A 20,465-nucleotide genomic window follows, 5' to 3' on the forward strand; every position below is an offset into this window, starting at 1 on the left:
CTGTTTCCAGTCTCAGGACTTTTTTTTTTTTAATAAATTTATTTATTTAAATTAGTTTCAGGTATACAGTACATTGGTTAGACATCTATGTTGTTCATAACACGATCCCCCCAGTTGCTCCCTCCCTCCCCGGGCCCTCCACCTGGCCATCGTATTAATGCTGACTGCTCTCCCTCTGCCGTGCTCCCCATCCTCACGCCCAGCTATCAACTATACTCATTTGTACTTCTTTAATCCTTCACCCCATTCTCCCAGCCCCCCGATTCCCTCCCCTCCGTCTGTCACCAAATTGTCCACTATATTTGTGAGTCTGTTTTCGGTTAGTTTGTTCTTTTTGTTCCTTAGATTCCACATATAAGTGAAATCATACTTTTAATCAGTGTCATTCAAGTAGTATTTCACTTACTCCACCCTTTTAAACCAACAGCTTCTTATCTTCTTGGAGCTAAGAGTACCCAAACTGAATTCTAGGGACTTAACCACAGGTTTCATGAAAGTAAAATATTTTCACCATGAGGTCAGAGAAGGGTTCAAAAAATCACCGACTTTTCCACACGTAAAATGTCAAATTTTACATGGTTCTTACTGTGTTGGGGTATTCTGTTAACAAGTTAAAATGGTTGCTCTTAAGTGAAGTAAGGTAACTATGAAACAGAGAGTTGCCAAGGAAACAGCCAGCCCTAAGAACTATCTGGATTGGGCGCTGTTGTGTTACGTTTTGGTCACTTGGATTCCTTTTGTTTCAGGACTCCTAGAAGTACAATATGCCTTGAGAACCTGATTATGGTCTAGACTAAAACTTCTTTAAATCATTAGCCCTTCATCACCCCAGGCTCAGTATTTCTCATGATTATTGATCGAAAACTCTTTAAGTTAAAGTCCAAACGATAATATGAAATGGATTGCAGAGTGTTTCAGTGCCTCCAATCTTGCTCTAAAGTCCTGAGTGAGTTGACTCTTGGTTAACTGAGATAACCCCTTAAGGGACTCTGGCTGGTGGTGGTAACTTTTAGGCACATGACTTCCTTTGTATTCAGCTGGAGGAAAGTGAGAGGCTGTCTAACCCAGACTGCATTTTACACCATGTTCGGAGAAACAGTAGTCTACCTCAACTGGTCAGGCATCTTTATATACTAGGGAAATGTTTTCATTTTATTGAACATCTTTGAATAAAACACTCTCTTATTAATTTAAACCACAAATAGTTTGACAGTTAATTTTACTGACACTTTTCATTCTGATCAACGAGAGTGATATGTTTCTTTCCAGATCTATATTCTTTAAATTTTTGTTTTTAATTTGAAATTATTTCTTACCAACAGCCCTGGTTTTCAGGCCTTTCAAGAATGAGGACATATTGGCATAGCTCCATATTTGCCATTGCCATCCTCTAACCTTACTTTTTTTAATGCACAAGTACAGTTCATAAGTTTTAATAAATGTATCCAGCACCACAGTCAATACATAGAATATATTCATCACCTCAGAAAGTTCCCTATGTGCTTTTGTAGTCATCGGTCCCTTTACGAACGCCCCTCAGGTAACCACTGAGCTGACTTCCATCATCATCCTCTCACTTTTTTTAGAACTTGGTATAAATGGAATCATGCAGTATACCCTCGTTTGTGTCCGGCTGCTTTGGCTCAGCGTAATGTTTTCGAGATTCATCCACATCGTGTTTTCCAGTTGGCTGGCCCTTTCTCTTGCTGAGTAGCTTTCCATTACATGCGTTTACCACAGTGTGCTTAGCCTCTCACCTGTTGGCGGGCACCTTGGCCGTGTCCAGTTCTGGGCTTTAATGGATAAAGGTGCTCGGGGGAGGGGAGGAGTGTGTATGCACATACGTACATACATGTACACATGTGTTTTTATTTCTCTTCAGTAAATAACCAGGAGAGGAATTGCCGGCTCCTGTGGTAGGCGTACGTTTAACTCTGTAGGCAACTGCCTATATTACAGGTGGCCGTTTCATTTTGCATTTTATGAGGAGTTCCTCTTTGTTCCATTCTCTCACCAACACTCAAGTATTGTCAGTTTTTTGCTTTTAGCCATTCTACTGGATGCGAACTAGTATCCCATTGCGGTTTCAATTTGCACTTCCTGGTGACTAAAATGTTGAGCATATTTTCATATGCTTATTGGTTATTTGGATATCAAGTGTCCGCATATTTTTCTCTTAAAAAATTGAGCTGTTTCTTTCATTAAGTTGCACAAATTCTTACTGTATCCTGAATTGAGGTCTTTTATCTGATATACATGTGCTGGATATTTGCTCCTAATCTGTTGTTTCTTTTTTATTTTCTAAAGCCATCTTTTGAAAATTGAGTTTTTAATTTAGATGAAGTCTAGTTTATCATTTTTTTCTTTTATAGTTTGTGTGCTTCTATCATATGAAATCTTGACTATCCCAAATTCGCAAAAAGTTTTCTTTTTTTTCTAGAGGTTTATAGTTTAAGTTTTTACATAAATGTCTATGATCCATTTCAAATTAATACTTGAATTTGATGTGAGGTAGGGGTCATGATTACTTTTTTCTATACGTCTATCTAGTTACTCTGGCCCTGTATATTAAGAAGACTGTCCTCTCATTGAATTACCATGACCTCTTTTTGGAAAACGGTTGATCATAGATGCATGAATCTCTGTACTCCATTCTGTTCCATTGATGTAAATATAAATTTTTACGTCACACTACCTTTTTTGCTACTGGCTTGATTATTATAGATACATGTCTTGAAAACAGGTAGTGTAAGTCCTCCAAATTGTTTTTTCTTTTCTCAAAATTGCTTTGTCTATTTTAGGCCCTTTGCATTTCCATATAAAATTTATGATCAACTTATCATTTCTGCAAAAGAAGGCTGCTGGGACTTTGAATGGGATTGCATTGAATCTGTAGATCAGCTGGGAGAGCAGACATCTTAAAAATACTGAGTTTTCCAATCCGTGAACTCAGTATATCCATTTATTTAGATTCATTCACTTTCTCTTTTATAAAGTTACTCATTTTTTAAAAATGTATTAAACCCATTTGATTTCTCCCAGTAAATGTTTTATGTACAGATCTTACACATCTGTCATGAAACTTATTTCTAGGCAATTTCTATTTTTTGATGTTATTTGTAAATTTTTTAAAATTTTGTTTTCTAATTGATACTAATATATAGACATTCATTTGGTTTTTATATACTCACTAGATAGCTCCTTATTTGTCACACTTACTTTTTTTACCTCTCAAAAGATCACTTCAGTTTTCTAGAAGCATATTTGTTTCTGTTTGCTTGCCGTAATTTTGAAGAGCTTCCATGTTAATTTTATTACAGATGGCTATGAATACGTCATGCAAACTTTGAAAACTGTTTGACCTCATTGCTCAATTTTGCCACGTTTTCATCTTTGCAGCTGTGATAATTAAGAAATTAAATCTTCATTTTATCACCTTAGCTTACTTTTTGCAGGTAAATTTGAAACCAGTGTATATTATTTTTATTGGCGGCTCATTACCTTTTTTCTGGTTCTAGTTCCGTTTCTCTTTCTGGTCTTTCACAGTTCGAAGCTGTGCTAAAGTCATCAGTTGAGGGTGGAAGGAGGGAGCAGTGAGTAACATTCTTCTCCGAGTCTCTGCCTGTGTCCCTCGTCCACTCCCCCTGTTGGCACGAAGCCCCTGGGCTTCATCCCAAGATCCCTGCCTCATCCTGATTTCTAGTGAGAGGCTTTTGTGGCTCGAAGAAGACATAGTAGGCTGGCAGTTTGTGACATATCCCAACAAATAAGGTCAGGCTCTTTTTGCCAGTTGCCTCTCAGACTATAGACATGTTCTTCTCAATAGTGTTATTCTTTATTTTCTCACTTCAGTGAAAATAAATGCTCTTGTCCAGTACATGTCACTTCACAGACCAGTAGAGCATAACTTATTTTGCTAGTTTGGTTTTTTTCAGTATTAACTGCTCACCAGAGACCTGAGGCTAGGTTTAACTATTAATAAATGTTGACATCTTGAGGTTATTTTCCCAGGTATTTGTCTCAAGTTAAAGCCTTTTCTCTCTGCCCGCTGTGGCATTGTCCCGCTATCAGGAAGACAACTTCACTCAGACATAAATTATATATTTTTTTCTTTCCTCCTATATTAAAGCCACACCATAGAAACACTCCTGATTTATTAGCTTGTTCATTTTTATTAACCCACTGACCAAAGCACTTTGACTCTTTTCTTCATGGTCAGGATTATATGGTTTATCCATTTGCCTGATTATTTCTATCACATTGGCATTTATGAGAGAAAACCCTTCTGAGTCAGAGTCCCCCATTCCCCTGGTGTGTTAATGGGTTACCCTAAGATCCCATTCTTCTATCCATCCAAAAACATTTGTCATGGACCTACTGTACATAAGCCAGACACTGTGCTAGACTCCCAAGATTTATCACATAAGACATGGTTCCTAACCTTTTGAGTAATTAAGAGTTGTATGGTAAGCATCACCATAGATGTACACATAGGTACATGTTAACCTAGTCACCCAGTTCCATTGATGCTAGAAAATGGTTTGCAAGTACCTTTTGCCTATTAGAAGGTGTCAACTGCATGACAAAGGCAATGTGAGGGATTCTATTAAAAACAGATCTGAACCTATGGTTCCAGACATTGTAGAATTTTTTAATCCTTTTGGGAACACCCTTTGGAAGGCTTACATGTATGTCTTAGTGATGCTCCTTGATTCCAGTGTATTCTTTTTAATATCTTTGGTAGTCATAAATCTTTAAACCTTAAACATTTGATTTCTGGAAACTAGTCAATAAGAAGTTATAGTTCCCTTTTGTAAATAGGCATAGTATGAATCGCGAATAGATAAACCAGATGACTGAATTGATAATTACTTTGTTTGATCTTTAAAAAAATAAGCCATAACATCAAGGTAAAGACACCACTTTCTTTGTCTAGCATTTTTACTGTCCGTCATAAAATAATTAGGAAACTAATAAGGTGGGGGGAGAGAAACTGGATGACTGGAAGACAGAGGTGTGAAAGTTGACTTTTTATCCTATTTGAATTTTAAACCATGTGAATGTATTACCTATTCAAAAAAAATTAATATTTAAAAAATAATAATTTAAAAGGTCTGGAATACCAAAATAGTAACAGTAGTTATCTCTGGAAACTAAGGATTAATTTGGGGTTTTTTTTCCTGCTATTCTTTATTTTCTAATGGTTCTACGATAAATACTGTTTGATAATTTAAAAAGTTATTTTACTATAAAAAAGGAATTGCTTTAATCTAGTTACAAACAAGGCATTTATTATTTAGCAATGATGCTGACATACAGAGATCCTTTTATCATGTTTCAGAATTGAGCATTTCACTAATACCTATTTTATGTTCACCTTCAAAACTGAGTTTATGGCCACGCTACCCTTTACAAGCCCAATCCTGTCTGATCTCAGAAGCTAAGCAGGGTTGGGCCTGGTTAGTAGTTGGATGGGAGACCACCTAGGAAGACCAAATGCTATAGGCGTAAAAAATAGAAAAATAAGGAACTATAAACTGACAAGGTCCTTGCAAACTGTGAGGTCAACCAAGGCTTGCCTCGCATGAAAAAAAAGAAAAAAAACTGATAGGTACTTGAAAAATCAATGAAATAAGTGTATAGAAGTGGGTTTTTTGTTTGTTTGTTTTAATTCATCTTCCAAACCAGGGGTAAACTTTGAGCGCAGTCCAGGAAATGGTTCTCCTTGAATGGAAAATTCGCCCTTTCTCTCTGTTTCCATATTCTGAGTTGTTAGGTAGAGATAACATCTGATCTGCCTTTATCTGTCACAAGATTATCATCAGAATAAAATATAAAGGTGGTAAACTCACTTTTTAAAAGTCAAAAACATTATGCATATGAAAGAACATAACACTGCTAATTTCCATGAGGTTAGCTTGAGTTTCTTTAAATGTTTATAAATTACCCCTGGTCTTTCTCTCTCTCTCTCTTCCATCAAGTCTTAGTTCAGGCTAGAAATCAGAGATCGCTGTGGTCAGACTTATTTGTTGTTCCTTTTGGCAGTACAAGACGATCTCCTTCATTTGACTTTCCCCAAGCTAGTAGGCAAAGAAGCAACTTTAGTTCTAAGAGCACTCGGTATTGTTTAAAATTATTTTAATGGCTCTGCTCTTCGGTTTTGTATTTTAATTTTTGCTTATTTTGTTTGGGGGACCAGTTAGGGGTGATCTAAAGTTGATATAGAAAAAGATAAGCAAACTGGAACAGCCAGGAAAACTGTAAAAAGATCAATCTAGGGGGTGGGGCCTAAAAAAACACTGATATATTTTTCAAAAGCCTCAATAATGAAAACATTGTGGTAGTGGTACATGAGTTGACTGAAAAACAAATGGAACAGATTAGAAAGTTCAGGAATGGACCTGAATAGAAACATAATTTATACAAACAATACAAAGTGTATAATATTCTCTATACCAGTGACAGAAAGATGGACTATTTGGTGATTAATATTGGGAAAACTGGGAAGCTGAGTATCTCAAAAAATTAAAGTTGATTCATAGTTTATACTGTATCCCAGGGTAAATTCCAAATGGATCAAATATTTAAATGTAAAATTAATACCACAAAAGAACTAGAAAAAAAATAGGGAGATTTTTCTATAACATCAAATAGAAATTCCTTTTCTACTCTTTACACAGACCCAATAACTATAAGTGAAAAGACTAAAGAACCTGATACATAAGAATAAGAATTTCTGCATTATAAAAAATTGTCAAAGGACAAGTGACCAAATAGGAAAAATAATTGCAGATCACATTACAAAGGGCTAATCTCTAGATATAAAAGAATGACTAGAAATTGGTAAGAAAAAGACCAACATCCTAATAGAGAAATGGACAAAAATATGAACAGACCCTTCACAGAAAAGGAAATGAGCTTGTAAGCATATAGAAAAATTCTTAACTTACTGATAATAAAAGAAAAGAGACTAAGATACTACTTTTTACCTATTAGTTGGCAGAAATCTCTAAACTTGATTTCACACTGTTGGCCAGGAAATGTCAAAACAGTTGCTTTCACTTAAAGCTAGCAAGGTGTCAATGTGTACAGCCCTTTTGAGGGACCAAATTATAATCACAACAAAAGTTGACCTAGAAATTCCTTCATATGGATTTATCTTCAGAAATACATGTCAATATAAAATTATTATAGGGAGCATTGTGTATAATAATAGCTGAAGATAGAAACTCTGAATGATCATATGATGAATTCAGATGTAACTACTCTAAAAGACTAGAGTACCTCCTAAATATATTGTGTAAAGAAAAAAAGCAGGGATCATGTGTACGATATGCTACCTTTTATATTAAAAAGAGGGGAAAATAATGAATAGTAGTATTTGCCCATAAATGCAGAATGAATAATACAATAATTAGGGGCTGAGTATGAAAGATGCATTTTCATAGAACTGTCTATGTATTTTTTAGTCTTGTAAACATTTGATCTATCCAAAAGAATAACAAAGTTGGATTTTTAAAAAGGATATTAAAGCGCTAGAAAAGACAGCATGCCGCGCGTGTTTCGTTGGGATAAACGCCTCGGAGTGGAGTGACTGGTGTCAGAGTGACCGCTGCAGGGTTGGCCCGGGGTGCGCAGCAGGACAGCGTCGCCGGGGAGCTCTGGCCACTTCTGACGAGTGTGGATCCCGCATAAGCCTCTGCTTTTGCCTCTCATTCCCCTGGACTCGGCACTTTAGAATTCTGTTTTCTTCCCTAATCAGATAAGAATTTTTTAACCTGGATTTGGGGACAGACGTTAGCCAACAGTTATGAGCGTCACAGGCACTCCCTGGAGAGGGCAGTGTGTGGAACGGAGGTGCGGGGAGGGGAGGGCCGCGCGCCGCGTCGTCTGGCCGGGCCGCCGGTCCAGAGAGCCACCGACGGGGCGGCTCGAACAGCATCCTGGAGGCCGGAGGCCCAGGGCCAGGTGTTGGCCGGGTTCGTTTCTTCTGGGGCCTCTCCTCGAAGATGACTGTCTTCTTTCTGTGTCTTAACGTGGTCATCCCTCTGTGCATGTCTGCGTCTTACTCACCTCTTCTTGTGAAGACACCAGTCAGGGTGAGGCAGAGCCCACCCTAATGACTTCATTTCAACTTAATTGCCCCTTTGAAGGCCCCGTCTCCCAGTACAGTCCCTCTGAGGTCCTGGGGGTCAGGACTTCGGCATATGAATTGGGGAGGACACTATTCGGTCCATATAGAGACCAGCTCTATATCTGTCTTCTCCCCTCTTCTCAGGACCAAATGATGTATGAAGCTCTGAGGCAGTCCCTCAGCCGGTGACTTCAGCGGCAGGCCTCGGAGGGTCACTGCGTCGAGCCGGCACAGAAGCCACGCGCGCCGAGCTGCCCACTCTCAGCCTAACACCCATGTGGTCTCATGTGAGCGTTTTATTCTCAAATTAATGAGACCGAATGAGATCTGAACATTTCTTTCCATCTGGCCAGCCTTGTGGGGAAACATCCTACTCATCTTGAAGAAAAAGAAACAAATTTAAACTGCTGAAATAAAGTAACTGATACTTTTTTAAAATAAATGTTTATTTTCAAACAATCTTGACTGTATCATCGAAAAGTTGCATTGCAGTAAAAGAACTTTTTTTCCTTGAATACCTGAGAGTAAATGGCCAACCTGCTGCCCTGTCACCCCCCAGATGTTTTCACGTCTTTTTTGTGCACACCAGGATATTCCCCTGCGTAACCAGCCGTCAGAATCAGGAAACGGGCAGTGGCCATCGCTGCCAGCGCCTCCTGAGGCTCCCATTCCAGTTTCTCCAGTTGTCCTAGGAATGCCCTTTACAACAAAAGGATCCAGCTAGAATTAGCTATTGCAATTACTTGCTTTTTCTCTGTAATCTCCTTACAGTCCGGAACGGCTCCTCTCTCTTGACTTCTGCCACTTTTGAAGATTGCAGGCCGGTTACCTTGCAGAACGCCCTCAGCGTGGATCAGTCTGAGGTGTGTCCTCAGTGGGATTCATGTCCCGCATCTTAGGGATGGACATTAGGGAGCGAGGCTGTGTTCTCGTTGCATTCTGTCGAGAGGCATGTGTTTTCGACGTGCCTGTTACTGATACTCACTTAGGTCACTTGGTTAAGGTGGTTGTGCCAAGTTTACACTATAAGACCAAGCTCTTTTCCTTCGTAATTCGTATGTATTTTGTGGGGAGGTACTTGGAAACAGTGTAAGTACCCCATTCCTCATCACATCCCGGTATTAACTGTTTTCAGTGTGTTACCCATTTGGCCAGCTGGGAGCCCCTTCCTGCTCGCCTCTGGGTACCTCTGACGAGTCCCTAGGGTTTAATTTGCATCGTGTTTAATCTCTTTCCTCATTTACAGCGCTGCTCACAGGATGTTCTGAGGATGTGTAGATGGGTTTGGTTACCTAGTTTTTTCCTTCCAAAACTTCTCCACCTCTCTACAAAAAGTTTTATTTTACTTTTAAGGTGTCATTGATAAAATAGAGAAAGTAATACTAGCTCAAAGCAAATCAGGTAAATACGAGTCCTTTTTTTCAAGGAGTTCACAGGGTACAAACAGGGAGAGGCATGAAGAGGAAGGTACTGTAGGATCCCGAGGAAGCAACTCCAAAAGAAAAAGCAAATCTGGATCGTGCTAGAGATCGATGATTAAGAACGAAAGGAACGTCGAAACGATCTGGAGCGTCCGTCCACACAGACGGCGTGCTGATGGTGCGCTCTGCCGTGCTCGCTGGCAGGTAGGTGATCCGTGCCCCGGGCGGAGGGAGAGACTCGCAAAGCTCCTTCACAAGAACCTTCTTAGGTGCTCAGGTAAAAAGCCCATGTGATGTTACAGCCAAGGACCTCCCGTCTTCCGAGACCACAGGAAGTCTCAGGAGGGAGAAACTCAGAACAGAGCCCGTCTGTGCTGACGCTTGATCTCCTCCCACAGTTGTCGTCTCCCAGGCTGGGATTCAAAGTCCTCGTCAGTCACTGATTATGTAGAAATCTTTCTGACATATGTCCCTTCCATCGTTCTCACGGGCACTGACCTAGTTCGGGCCGTCATCACCTTTCATAAAATTAGCCTAGTTAATCTGTTCCAATTTCTTACCCACTAAAACCAACACTTTGCCTTTCCAAAGCGCTCAGCTTAACATTCTTCAGTAGCCTAAGCTCAGCAGTCTAATAACACGTGGACTTTTGTAACCTGCCGTCAACCCACCTTTGGCACCTGTCCCGCCCCCTCCCCCCAGACTGGATTTATTGCCATTCCAGTGAAATGCCATATTCCTTCAGCCTTTGCTCCTGGAATGCCGCCCCTGCCTCCGCCACCCCCCACCCCCACCCAGGGCCTGCTCCCGGCCTTGAAATGCCACTTTCTGAGAAGCTTTGCTCGATCCCTCCCTTTGCTTTCTGTCAACGAGTGTTTCGTGCTGACCTGGACTGTGGCTCTTACTTAGCTCAGCTCTCTGTTGAAGGAGGTTGAGCCCCTCGGTGGCAGAATCCCGATTCATTTTGACATCTGTAGATTCTTGGCATATACCAAGAAAAAAATAACTTCTTAATTGTACAACGGAATCGCCTTATGGCACAGAGCACGTTAACATGGGGGACACTGGATGGAGGTGTAACGTTTCCACCCCAAGCATCTACCGCAGGGATTTCACAGTGCCCTGAGGAGAGACAGAAGCTTTGGAGGTGAGGCTCCCTCTGGCACCTGGTGTCCGCCCTGAGCAATCCCGTCTCCCTAGCTGAGGAGCCCCTGAGCATGCACGAGGCCTTCAAAGGAAACTGTTTCCATGAACTGGCCTGCACGAGCATTCTCTAGAACAAAAGCTTTAAAGAGGAGATTATGTATATTTATTACAACTGAAATACTAATTACCTTCTCCTTTTGCACAGACAGGAAAACCTGTTCTCCCACTCGGGCTGACCTGCGGCCAGCCTGCTCAGTGGACAATGGGTCTTCTTTATGGCTCCCGGATGATTCATGGGCATGAATTTTCGCGGAAAGCTAGATGAGGTTCACGATAACAGAGGACTTTAGAAGTGAAGAGACCGGAAGAGGCACATAGCATAGTTCAGGGAACTGTGTAGTATATAAGGAAATACGTTTTTTAAATTCAGAAGACCTACTTAAAAAGGGACTCAAAAGCTAATTAATTCAACAAGCGCTTTTTGAGCACCTACTTCATGTCCGCTTTTTTCAGTTGTCTTTTTATTATTCTCAGCTCCCTAAGTATGCGGACGTTGAAGTAACGATCAGATTCTCGAACCCTTTATTGCCAAACTCAGTTCGTAGTCCAGCTTAGATTCATTAATTAAAAATGAAATTATTTGTGCACATTTTAATTTCACACCTTGCATGACACAGGTTTGGAACATCCGTGCTTTGACATAAAATGTCAGGCTTTGTCATTGTTGCCTGGTGACGTGGATGGCGGAAGAAGGAGGTGGACGTGTAAACACGTCTTACTAACACGTCAGAACCGAGACATGGAGCATATTCGTTTTATATTTGAGAAAACTGAGGCTCAGGGAAGTTAAGCAACTGACCCTTGGCCACAAGTCATATGTGGCATCTGGGAATTCAAACTCAGGACTGTCTTAACTCCAAAGCCTTGGACCTTCTCCCACATCCTCCCAGCTTCTGTGGCAGGAAGTGGACTTCTGTGTCATGTCCCCTTAGGAACTACTAAAACACTTGCCTTCATTAACTAGTGCGACTTAGAGTGAGAATACTCTTTACTAAGCCGTGGATAACATTTCATTTAGTTGGATTCAAGCAATTAGAAACCTCTCCACAGTAGCCAGTTGGTAAATTCTGAAGCTGTGAAAAACAGGCATCTCTAGTCAGCTCCTGGAGAGGGAAGAGCAGAGCTGTGGACACGCTGTCTCTTGCACGCCCAGTCTCCTTAGCACCCAAAACAACTTGCTCTACCCTATAGAGCTAAAACATTACAATGGGAGCTCCATCACCCAGGACTAAAGTCCAGGTTCTGAGCCTTAAAATTCTGGTTGCATCAGCATTAGACACGCACCCCCTTATCTGTGCCTGCACCCAGGGCCTCAGGCATTTCTGTTTACCTCTTCCGAAGGGCTTTCTGAGGGCACCAGGGCTAGCCGAGGTTCTTCCAGGCTCAATTCTTGACCCTCCTAGTTTTCTGGGACTGTCCACTTTGACACTTTCTGAGTCCAGATCAGAATATCCCAGATGGTGGGGTGTCTTCCAGGAGGCCCTCAGAGAAGAGGGGTGGGTCTGGGGCAGCTGGAGCCCGCCAATTGTCTGCAAGCAGTCTTGTCCATTTTTAACTCTTTCACCCTTTCTGAAAAAACTGTCAGAGGATGTGCTTCACCAAAATAAGGGAAGATAAACTTCGGGAGAAATGGAAGACGTAGGATAGAGGGGATAGAGGGCCCCCCCCACCACCAGGAGGGAGGATACTGGAGCTCTCCGGGAAGACAGCTTGCCCCAGACCAAGAGGGCAGCCAATCCAGACTGCAGCAATGACTCAGAAAATACACAAGTTAAGGGTTATAGTTGCATGGCAACTGACTGCCTTGCAAGCTTTTGAACATGGAAGGTTCAAGGTGTGCTTGGCCCACTTCTTATCTGTACTGGGCCGGTTCTGTCCGTTCACAGAAGAGGTGAACACCTTTCTCCCCAGAGTACCTGGGGATGCTGATCTCACCTCAGACATGTCTGCTTCAACCCTAACAGCCAGGGTGAATCTGGAGGCGGAAAAGACAGAGAGGCCCACTTCCTTTTGACCATGTTTCTGCTAGACAAGTAGCACCTTGTTCACACGGTGCTACATGCCTTCAGAGGGGGCCCAGAGAAGACTCAGGGAAGCTGAAGCCAGACGCTCCCTGCCCAGGCTGCCCTGGGGAGGTGTGCGTCTAATGGCATTGTCAACCTTGCTCTGCAAAGTGAGGTTTGGACTTGCTGCTCAGCTTTTCAGGATGAAGCAATAGCTTTTTTATTTTTTAGAGATCCACACGTAGGTAAGACAGTTGAGAAGAAATGCAAGGGAGTGACCAATAGAAGTCAGAGTAGTGGTTACCTCTGAGGAGCAAGGGGGCTCCGCGGGGAGGCGGCCCTGGGGTCCTCCGTGGTACTGGTTCTGCTGCTTTCTTTTTTGTGACACTTTATTGAGGTAGGGGTGGCACACCAAAAGCTGTACTTAATGTATACAACTTGATGAATTTGGAGACGTTTCCTCCTGCCTTCTCAATTTTTTGTGTTCGTAACGAGAACACTTGACATAGATCTACCCTCTTAGCAAACGTCTAAATACAGCTGACCCTTGAACAACGTGAGTTTGAACTTATACAGGGATTGTTCTGTCAATACATTTTTTCCTTATGATTTTCTAAGAACATTTTTTTTCTCTAGCTGACTTTTAATACTATCTTTAATACTATATTTTTACACTGTATTATAAGAATATAGTGTATATCACATAGACAAAATATGTGTTAACTGTTTAGGTTCTCGGTCAGCAGTAGCTATTAATAGTGAAGTTTTTGGAGAAGCAAAAGTCATATGTGGATTTTCAACTGTGTCAGGGGTCGCTGCCCCTCACCCCCTCATCGAGGGTCAGCTGACCACGACGCGGTGGCGGTAGCTGCAGGCAGGGTGCTGTCCAGAGTGACCTTGTATAATGAGACTTTGTACTTTTGACTGACACCTCCTGTTTCGCCCTCTTATTCTGTTTCTATTATGATCCCTCAAACTATACATAGATAGCTTAGACTCCTTTCTGAATTTATGACATATTTCACCATAAAACCATTTTTAAGGAGTTGGGGGTGACTTTTGGGAAAAACAGCTTTGAACTGAAATCATTGGCTGAGGTCGAAGTGATTAGACTCTGAATTATCAAGATAATTTTCTGTGACTGGGGAAAGCCTCAGTCAAGCAGAAAGCAAAAGCCAGAGCTGCGGGCGCTGGCCCCCTGCCAGGCCTGACTCGCCGAGAAGTGGGCTTTCCTTCCAGCGCGCGGGCGCTGGTGCCTGCCTCTTTCTCGGGATGAAATCTGTGTCGAGAGTGTGTCACATAAGAAACGAAACAGTGCTTTCTGTCTCTACGCTATCCATCCCTCCTGCTTTTCATTCCCCCCACAACCAAGTTTAACCAGCTGACCGTTTGATGAGTTAACACATTAAAATGACAATTGACCCCTGTGGACCTTACCGGAGCTTTTTTTTTTTTTTTTTTTCCTCGACCTGCTGCTTCTGAGCTGGAGAGAGGCATTTGGAAGTTCAGAAGTAGTACCAATGGAGCTAGGCAAGGACATTTGTGTGATTAGCAGCAAAGAGGGCAGGGACAAATGCCAGGAGCCCTTCTTACCGCCGTAATAAAGCTGGGGAGAAAAAAAAAAAAAAACCTTTTGGAATTACTCTTTTTTTTTTTTTCAGGCAAGGCAACTCTTGGTTGACCTCACAGGTTGCAAGGACCTTGTCAGTTTACAATCCCTTATTATTATTATTTTTTAACACCTACAGCACCTGGTTTTCCTAGGTGGTCTCCCATCCAAGTACTAAGCAGGCCCAACCCCGCTTAGTCTCTGAGATCAGACAGGATTGGGCTTGTTCAGGATGGCATGGCCGTAGCCTGGAATTACTTTAGGTCTCAAATCTTGAGGGATTCTGTATGAGTTTCATTTGGGGCAGGTGACAGGTTCAGATAGCAGATTAAGACTAAGCCAAGTTAATGTTAAGGTGAGTCTAATGATTTTTAAATCGGCATCAGGACACAATCGATATGGTAACTTGCAGTCCATAGTCCACTTATAACTTGAAATTAGAAACTGAAAGGCAGTAGTGTGAGAGGAGAGATTTTATTAATTTGTTCAGCAAATATTTATTGACTGGCAGCTGTGAGCCATGTTTAGTGCTACTTGCTGGAAATACAGCTCTCAGCAAAACCAAAGTCCTGGGGATGGTGGAGGGGAGGGGAGGTGAGTCAATAAATCCAAATACTTGTGTGCTTATGAATACATACACACGTCAAATATCGCAATTGATAAATGCCATGTAAAGAAAAAGGGTGAGGGCTGGGGAACGCCCAGTGTGTGGGTCCGCGGGTGGGTGGTGGTTTTGCATGGACAAGTCAGGAAAGGAGGTGAGAGTGAACCTGCAGAGTTTGGGAGGAGAACGTGCCGGGCAGTGGGGATAGTGGGGTGACTTCTGCTCATTACGCGAGGGCGGGGTGCCGGGAACTGTATGAGAAATAATGAATCCTGGCCGGCCTCTTCCTGTTGATAAGCAAGCAGCTCCTAACGCAATTTCGGGCCTCCTACGAGGCCAGGGTAGATAGATGGTCTTGTAATGACACGTCCGTCCTCCTCGCTCTATGCGAAGCCTCCCCAGGGCAGAGTGTTGCTTCGTCGCACCTGTCCCAGCTCCATCTGAGGAATGGGTGTCCCCGGACCTCTCTGTGGGAGTGGGGTGCAGTGCGCAGAGCGGTCAGAGCGCCCGTGGCCCTGATGGTCTCACGGATCACCACCATGAGGCTGAGCTCATCGCCACAGGGCATTTCCAGGTGTGATCCACCTGCCCTCGCACACGTGGACTCCTTCGGTTTCACAGTAACCTGGGAGGCGAGCGAGGCTATTACCCTTGGTTCACAGATGAAGAAAGTGACCGTGTTAAGTAGGAGGAACCTACCCACAGCGAAGGAGCAGAGTTGGGCAAGCCTCACACCGAAAATCCCTACTTCAGGATAACAGAGAACAGTTATGAGAAGTGTCAAGGTCCAGGGGTGAACGCTCCGGGTATAGTCACGGCAGAGCGGCCTGGAGCACCGGCTGCGGGTGAGCACAGTAAGGGGAGACGTGTGCAGTGACCGGCAGGCGTGGGAGGGCAGCGTGTCAACACACTTGCGGATGATTTCGTTCCGTTTATTTTCCTGCTGCTAAAGGAATTCGTAGAAATTCAGAGAGAGGTCGCAAAAAGGCGGACGAGCCATCCACAGCCCCTTCTGCAGGACCGCCTCTGCTAACATCCTTTGAACACCTGCCTCTGAGTTTTCCTCCAGTCAGACGGTTTGGGGTGACGTTTGCCCCTGATCAAATGTTAACGTCGCTTCCCTTGTGTCTGGGACAGAAAGAAGCCCATGGTGGCCGAACCCCAGCGAGTGAGTAGGGAGCCATGACAAATGGCAGGGGGGGAGTAAACAGAAGCCAGAACACATAGGGCCTGAAAATCCTGCGTGTGTGTGTGTGTGTGTGTGTGTGTGTGTGTGTGTTGACACACGTATGCGAGTCGTGTGGAAGGTTAAGGTGCGGGGAGAGAGGAGACGCCTCTCCTTCCTCTTCCCATTTCACTCGCCCACAGCCCTGTCCCTGCCTCACTGCCTGACACGTCCACACGCTCACACACACGCTCACAGGCTGAATTTTGAACACCCAGTTTCATGCAGCTAGTCCAGCCCTACAACAAGCATCTATTCAAATCGGGCAGTTGGAGAACCAGATCGTCTCAGCATGAGCTGCACTAAGTGCAGAGACATGTCGGGTACCAGGGTCAGCTTCAGCATCTCTCGTGCTGGGCTGATGACCGAAGCACAGCTTGGCCCACCAGACCACAGGCCCAGGAGCTTGGGCGACAGTGTGTGGCCCTGGGAGACAAACGCCAGCCCCATCCACAGGCTGAGCGACTGTCCCACTGGGTCTCTCTAGCCGTGAGTGCAGAGGGAATCAGGGTGCCAAAAATTGCCCCATCCTCCGGCCGGGGAGGGTGTGGCCCCCTCTGACTAAACCTGCCTCTGCTTCTCTAGCGAGAACAGCCTTCTATGGAATGTTTGTTGTGTGCGTTGATGTACAAAGTTAAGAGTTTTGCTGATTTAAAAAAAAGAAACAGGTCAAAGTCATAGAAACAAAGTAGGCTGGTTGCCAGGCCTGGGAGGCAGGCGGAAGTGGGGTGCAGACTCAGCTGTGCAAAGATGAAAAGTTTCTGGCGCTTGGTCGTGCAACACTGTGCGTGTGTTGAACAGCACTGAACCATGCACACTTACAGTCATGACGATAAAGTTCATGTTTTGTGTTTTTCACTATAATTTTAAAATTTTCTTTAAAAAACAGACAACTGTTTGGGTAGCTAGCATGAACTGCTATGGTTGGGACAATTGTGACATATCCTTTTGGTTTTGTGACACATCCTTTGGCCCAAATGAGGGAATCCAGCAGCTTAAGGTTCTGGTAACCATGGACACCCCAACCCAGGTGGCGACAGTGCCTTTCACGTGTGATCTCCACACACCCCACCGCCCCAGCAGCCCTGGGAGGCAGATGGACAGATAAGGAAACCGGCTTCGAGGAGTTAGTTCCTTTGCTCCTGGCCACGGCTTCCTCTAGTGCTGGTCTCACTCCTCAGGGCTCCCCTCATGGGCCAGTGCCCTGCCGACTGGGTTTACAGCAGAGGCTTCTTAAATAATCGCTGGCCCTCCCCCTGGTCGGCGTTTGAGGGGCTCAGGAGCGCCCCACCTCCAGGGGTCCACCCTCCTTTCTTGTGGGCAAACTGGGCCCGGCTTGCGTCTGCTTGTCCTAGAATGGCAACCGGATGATCTAAACTGAGCTTGGCAGAGCGGCCTCACCAGGAAAGCCACATGTTTCTGAGCCAGTTCTTAAAAACGCCAGGTTACAAACGTGAGCCCCAGGCCACAGGCTCCTTTCTGTCCTGACGTCCCCTGGCGCGCTCTGTGCACTGGTCCAATGCAGAAGCAGCTTGAGGAGCTCACGGCGGCACTGCCCAGTGCCCCCTCCCACCCTGTCGGGGGCCAGCGTCCCTGGGGGTGGCGGCAGGGAGGCCGTGGACTTCGAATGTAGACACTGGGCGGGCGTTCTGACCGTGACGTCTGCCGAGTTCCTCATTGTTTCCTCTTCGTTCGTTTCCTTGGCTACAAAACAAGGATGCTACCAGTGTGAGGATTAACAACTGCACAGGAAGAGACTAGCCCAGAGCCGGCGCGTGGCAGGCTACGGCACAGACACTCCCCCGGGTCAGAGGCCCTGGGACCAGGAGGCTCACGGGTGCATGTTGTTCTTCGGCCGCAGGGAATCGTTTGGCTTAGCGTGGACTTCTGGGGTGCAGATTAACGTTCTTCCTCCCCCCCCCCCCGCCTGCGTTGTTGATTTACTCAGCACACTCGCACGACCAGTGTCACCCTCAAGGTGGCCGGGACCCTGCGGGGCTGGAGCAACATCTGTCTTTGGGAGCGCGGCTGTGAGCCTGAGCTGGAGGTGGACACTCTTGGAGTCTGTCTGGAGGGCACTGTAGCCCGACACCCTCACTTCACACACGAAAAAACAGACTCTCCGGGGCTAGGGGACCGACGGGAGCCGTCACGCGGGGTGGCAAGGGCTTGGGCTTACAGCGAAACTAGTTAAAACCTGGGCTCTGGTTCCGCCGCTCTTCAGAGATGAAGCTGGCCAACCTGAGGCAGCTTACCTAACTTCGATTCTCGGTTTGCTCCTCTTTTAAATGAGGTGAAGATGACCTACTTTACATTGTGCAATTTCAAAGAAGGTAATGATGCTAAATTGACGTACGACAGTCATTCTCCTAATACATGTTCGCACTTGTCTCTGATCCTTTACGAAAGGAGTCAGCCCAGGGATCAGGAATGCAGGAAGCCGCCCAAGCCCACCTGGGCCAGCGTCCACGTGGCGCCCAGGGGGCTCCCACCTGAGCGCTCAGCGGTGGCATCTCACACACAGTTGGAGAAATCTCTCACTATGAAGGGAGAGAATTAGGAATGCTAGATGCTAATAACCAGCTCGGTTCCCAAAGGACTAAGGAGGTTTCTGAAATTTTAGTTTAGCTGTTTCCTCTGCCCCCATCCCCTCCATCTGGTGGAGGGAATGAGACACCCCCTTGTGCAAAAAATAAAATAATAAAATAAAATAAAACAAAAAAACTCAGCTACTAAATGGGAGGAAAATTTGAGGCTTAAACCATTAACTGGACAAGAGATTGTCTTTTCCCTTTTAGGCAAATGAAAGGTTGCTCCGGGCCTTACTGACCCGGCCCGAGGTCAGCGGCCTTTGATAACCGACCCGGGCAGGGGGATTATAGAAACCCCTGTGAATCAGCCAGCTGCTGATCTGTGGGTAGAACCCAGCGTGGAGGACCGTCCAGTTCCTCCAGGCCTTTTCCTCAAAGCTTTTATTCTCTTCCTTTCTTGTCGGTTACAGATACTGGGCTATGTGTGTCCACGAACGCGCAATCCAGTCTTGACTCTATAAGGAAGATTTGGGTTCTGCCTTGAGAAGAAAATTCTGGTATGCACCCCAGATCCAAAAAGGGGTACTGTCTATTCATGTTCCTCCACGCAGCCAGGTTAGAGCGTACCCCCTAGGACACTGTCCTTAACCCCTCGCTCTGGTCTTGTGTGCCAATTTACACGTGCCGTGACAGCAACTCCCTTCTGCATGGCTGCAATGGATTTCCTTGTCAGAGTCTGAAAGATTCCCCTCTGGTGGGTCCAGTTCTTAGCTTCCTTAGCCACCTGCCAGTTCAGTCTCAACTTGGCAAAAATCAAAACTGTCCTTTTCCAGGTGACGTCTCCCCATTCTTCTTCATTTTCCTCTATCTTGTCATTAATTTTCCAACCAAAAAGTACCTGCGGCGTGATCGGACCTGCATCCCCCTCTCTTGCCAAATCCTGCCCTTTTCCCCTTAGCACTCCGGGTGTTGCCACAGCCGTTTGTCTCCTTTGCCAGGTGCCACACTCATCCTTGTCCCGTCTCGGAACCGAATATTCCGAGAGGGTCTTAGGAGTTTAGTGCTCTCGTGTTCCCAAGGGAATCTTTTTTCAGGGACTCCCCAGCCTTAGGTCATCAGACCATCCCGATTTCTTTCAGAAGGCCTCCGGAAGCCTTTCCCAGCAAGACAAGGAACAATGCATTACCTTGTCCGAACAAAGACCTTCCAAGTCAGCAGGGCAGGGCGGCTGGGAGCAGCCTCGGCTGTCACAGACCCGGGTCCAGGCCCTGGCTGTTGGCTCACAGTGTGTGCCCTCAGGATAATCTCTGCAAAATCTCTCCATTTCTTCAGCTAAAGTGTGGGAGCTGACACCTCCCTCACACCAACACAGGTTAAAAACATAGTCTGTGGGTACAGTCTGGCGGAGTTCTGACACTTGATCAACAATGGCCACCGTGTGCCCTCCACTAAATGACTCTCCTGTTTTAGGCATTGAGTCCTTTGTCACCGAACTCCAATTCTGCTCCCCTCTCAGCAGTAGAGCATCAGCTCATTAATTTGGGATGTTTTGTCTTTGCGTCCTCATTGCCTAATGCAATGCCTGGCAAAGTGCCTATGGAACCAGTGAATAAATAAATGAAATCTGACAATTGATTTAAACATTAATGTTTTATATTAGAATTTTAGATTGGCCCTTTCCTCCGCTTCTGCTTAGGCACTCGGTCCTTCTGAGGGAGCTAAGGCCTTCCTG

At 44.8% G+C, this 20,465-nt stretch overlaps 1 protein-coding gene and 1 pseudogene across 5 annotated transcripts in view; one reads left to right on the forward strand and one right to left on the reverse strand.

The window, feature by feature from the left end:
- NVL (nuclear VCP like) overlaps positions 1–18,926 on the forward strand; it is a 68,394-nt gene extending 49,468 nt beyond the window's left edge. For 3 of the 5 annotated variants that reach the window (XM_036235402.1, XM_036235405.1, XM_036235406.1), the window contains 2 exons: positions 8,279–8,997; positions 9,561–14,226. In XM_036235402.1, coding sequence (XP_036091295.1) covers positions 8,279–8,323 — 45 coding nt within the window. In that variant the 3' untranslated portion in view covers positions 8,324–8,997; positions 9,561–14,226. Of the gene's footprint in view, positions 1–8,278; positions 8,998–9,560; positions 14,227–15,639 lie in introns of those variants that run through there. The other 2 variants (XM_036235403.1, XM_036235404.1) reach the window with 2 other exon arrangements.
- LOC118613463 lies at positions 14,504–14,622 on the reverse strand (annotated as a pseudogene).
- Positions 18,927–20,465: the final 1,539 nt, after the last annotated feature.

The sequence above is a fragment of the Rousettus aegyptiacus genome, unplaced genomic scaffold, assembly GCF_014176215.1.
Source record: "Rousettus aegyptiacus isolate mRouAeg1 unplaced genomic scaffold, mRouAeg1.p scaffold_m13_p_18, whole genome shotgun sequence".
Lineage (NCBI taxonomy): Eukaryota > Metazoa > Chordata > Mammalia > Chiroptera > Pteropodidae > Rousettus > Rousettus aegyptiacus.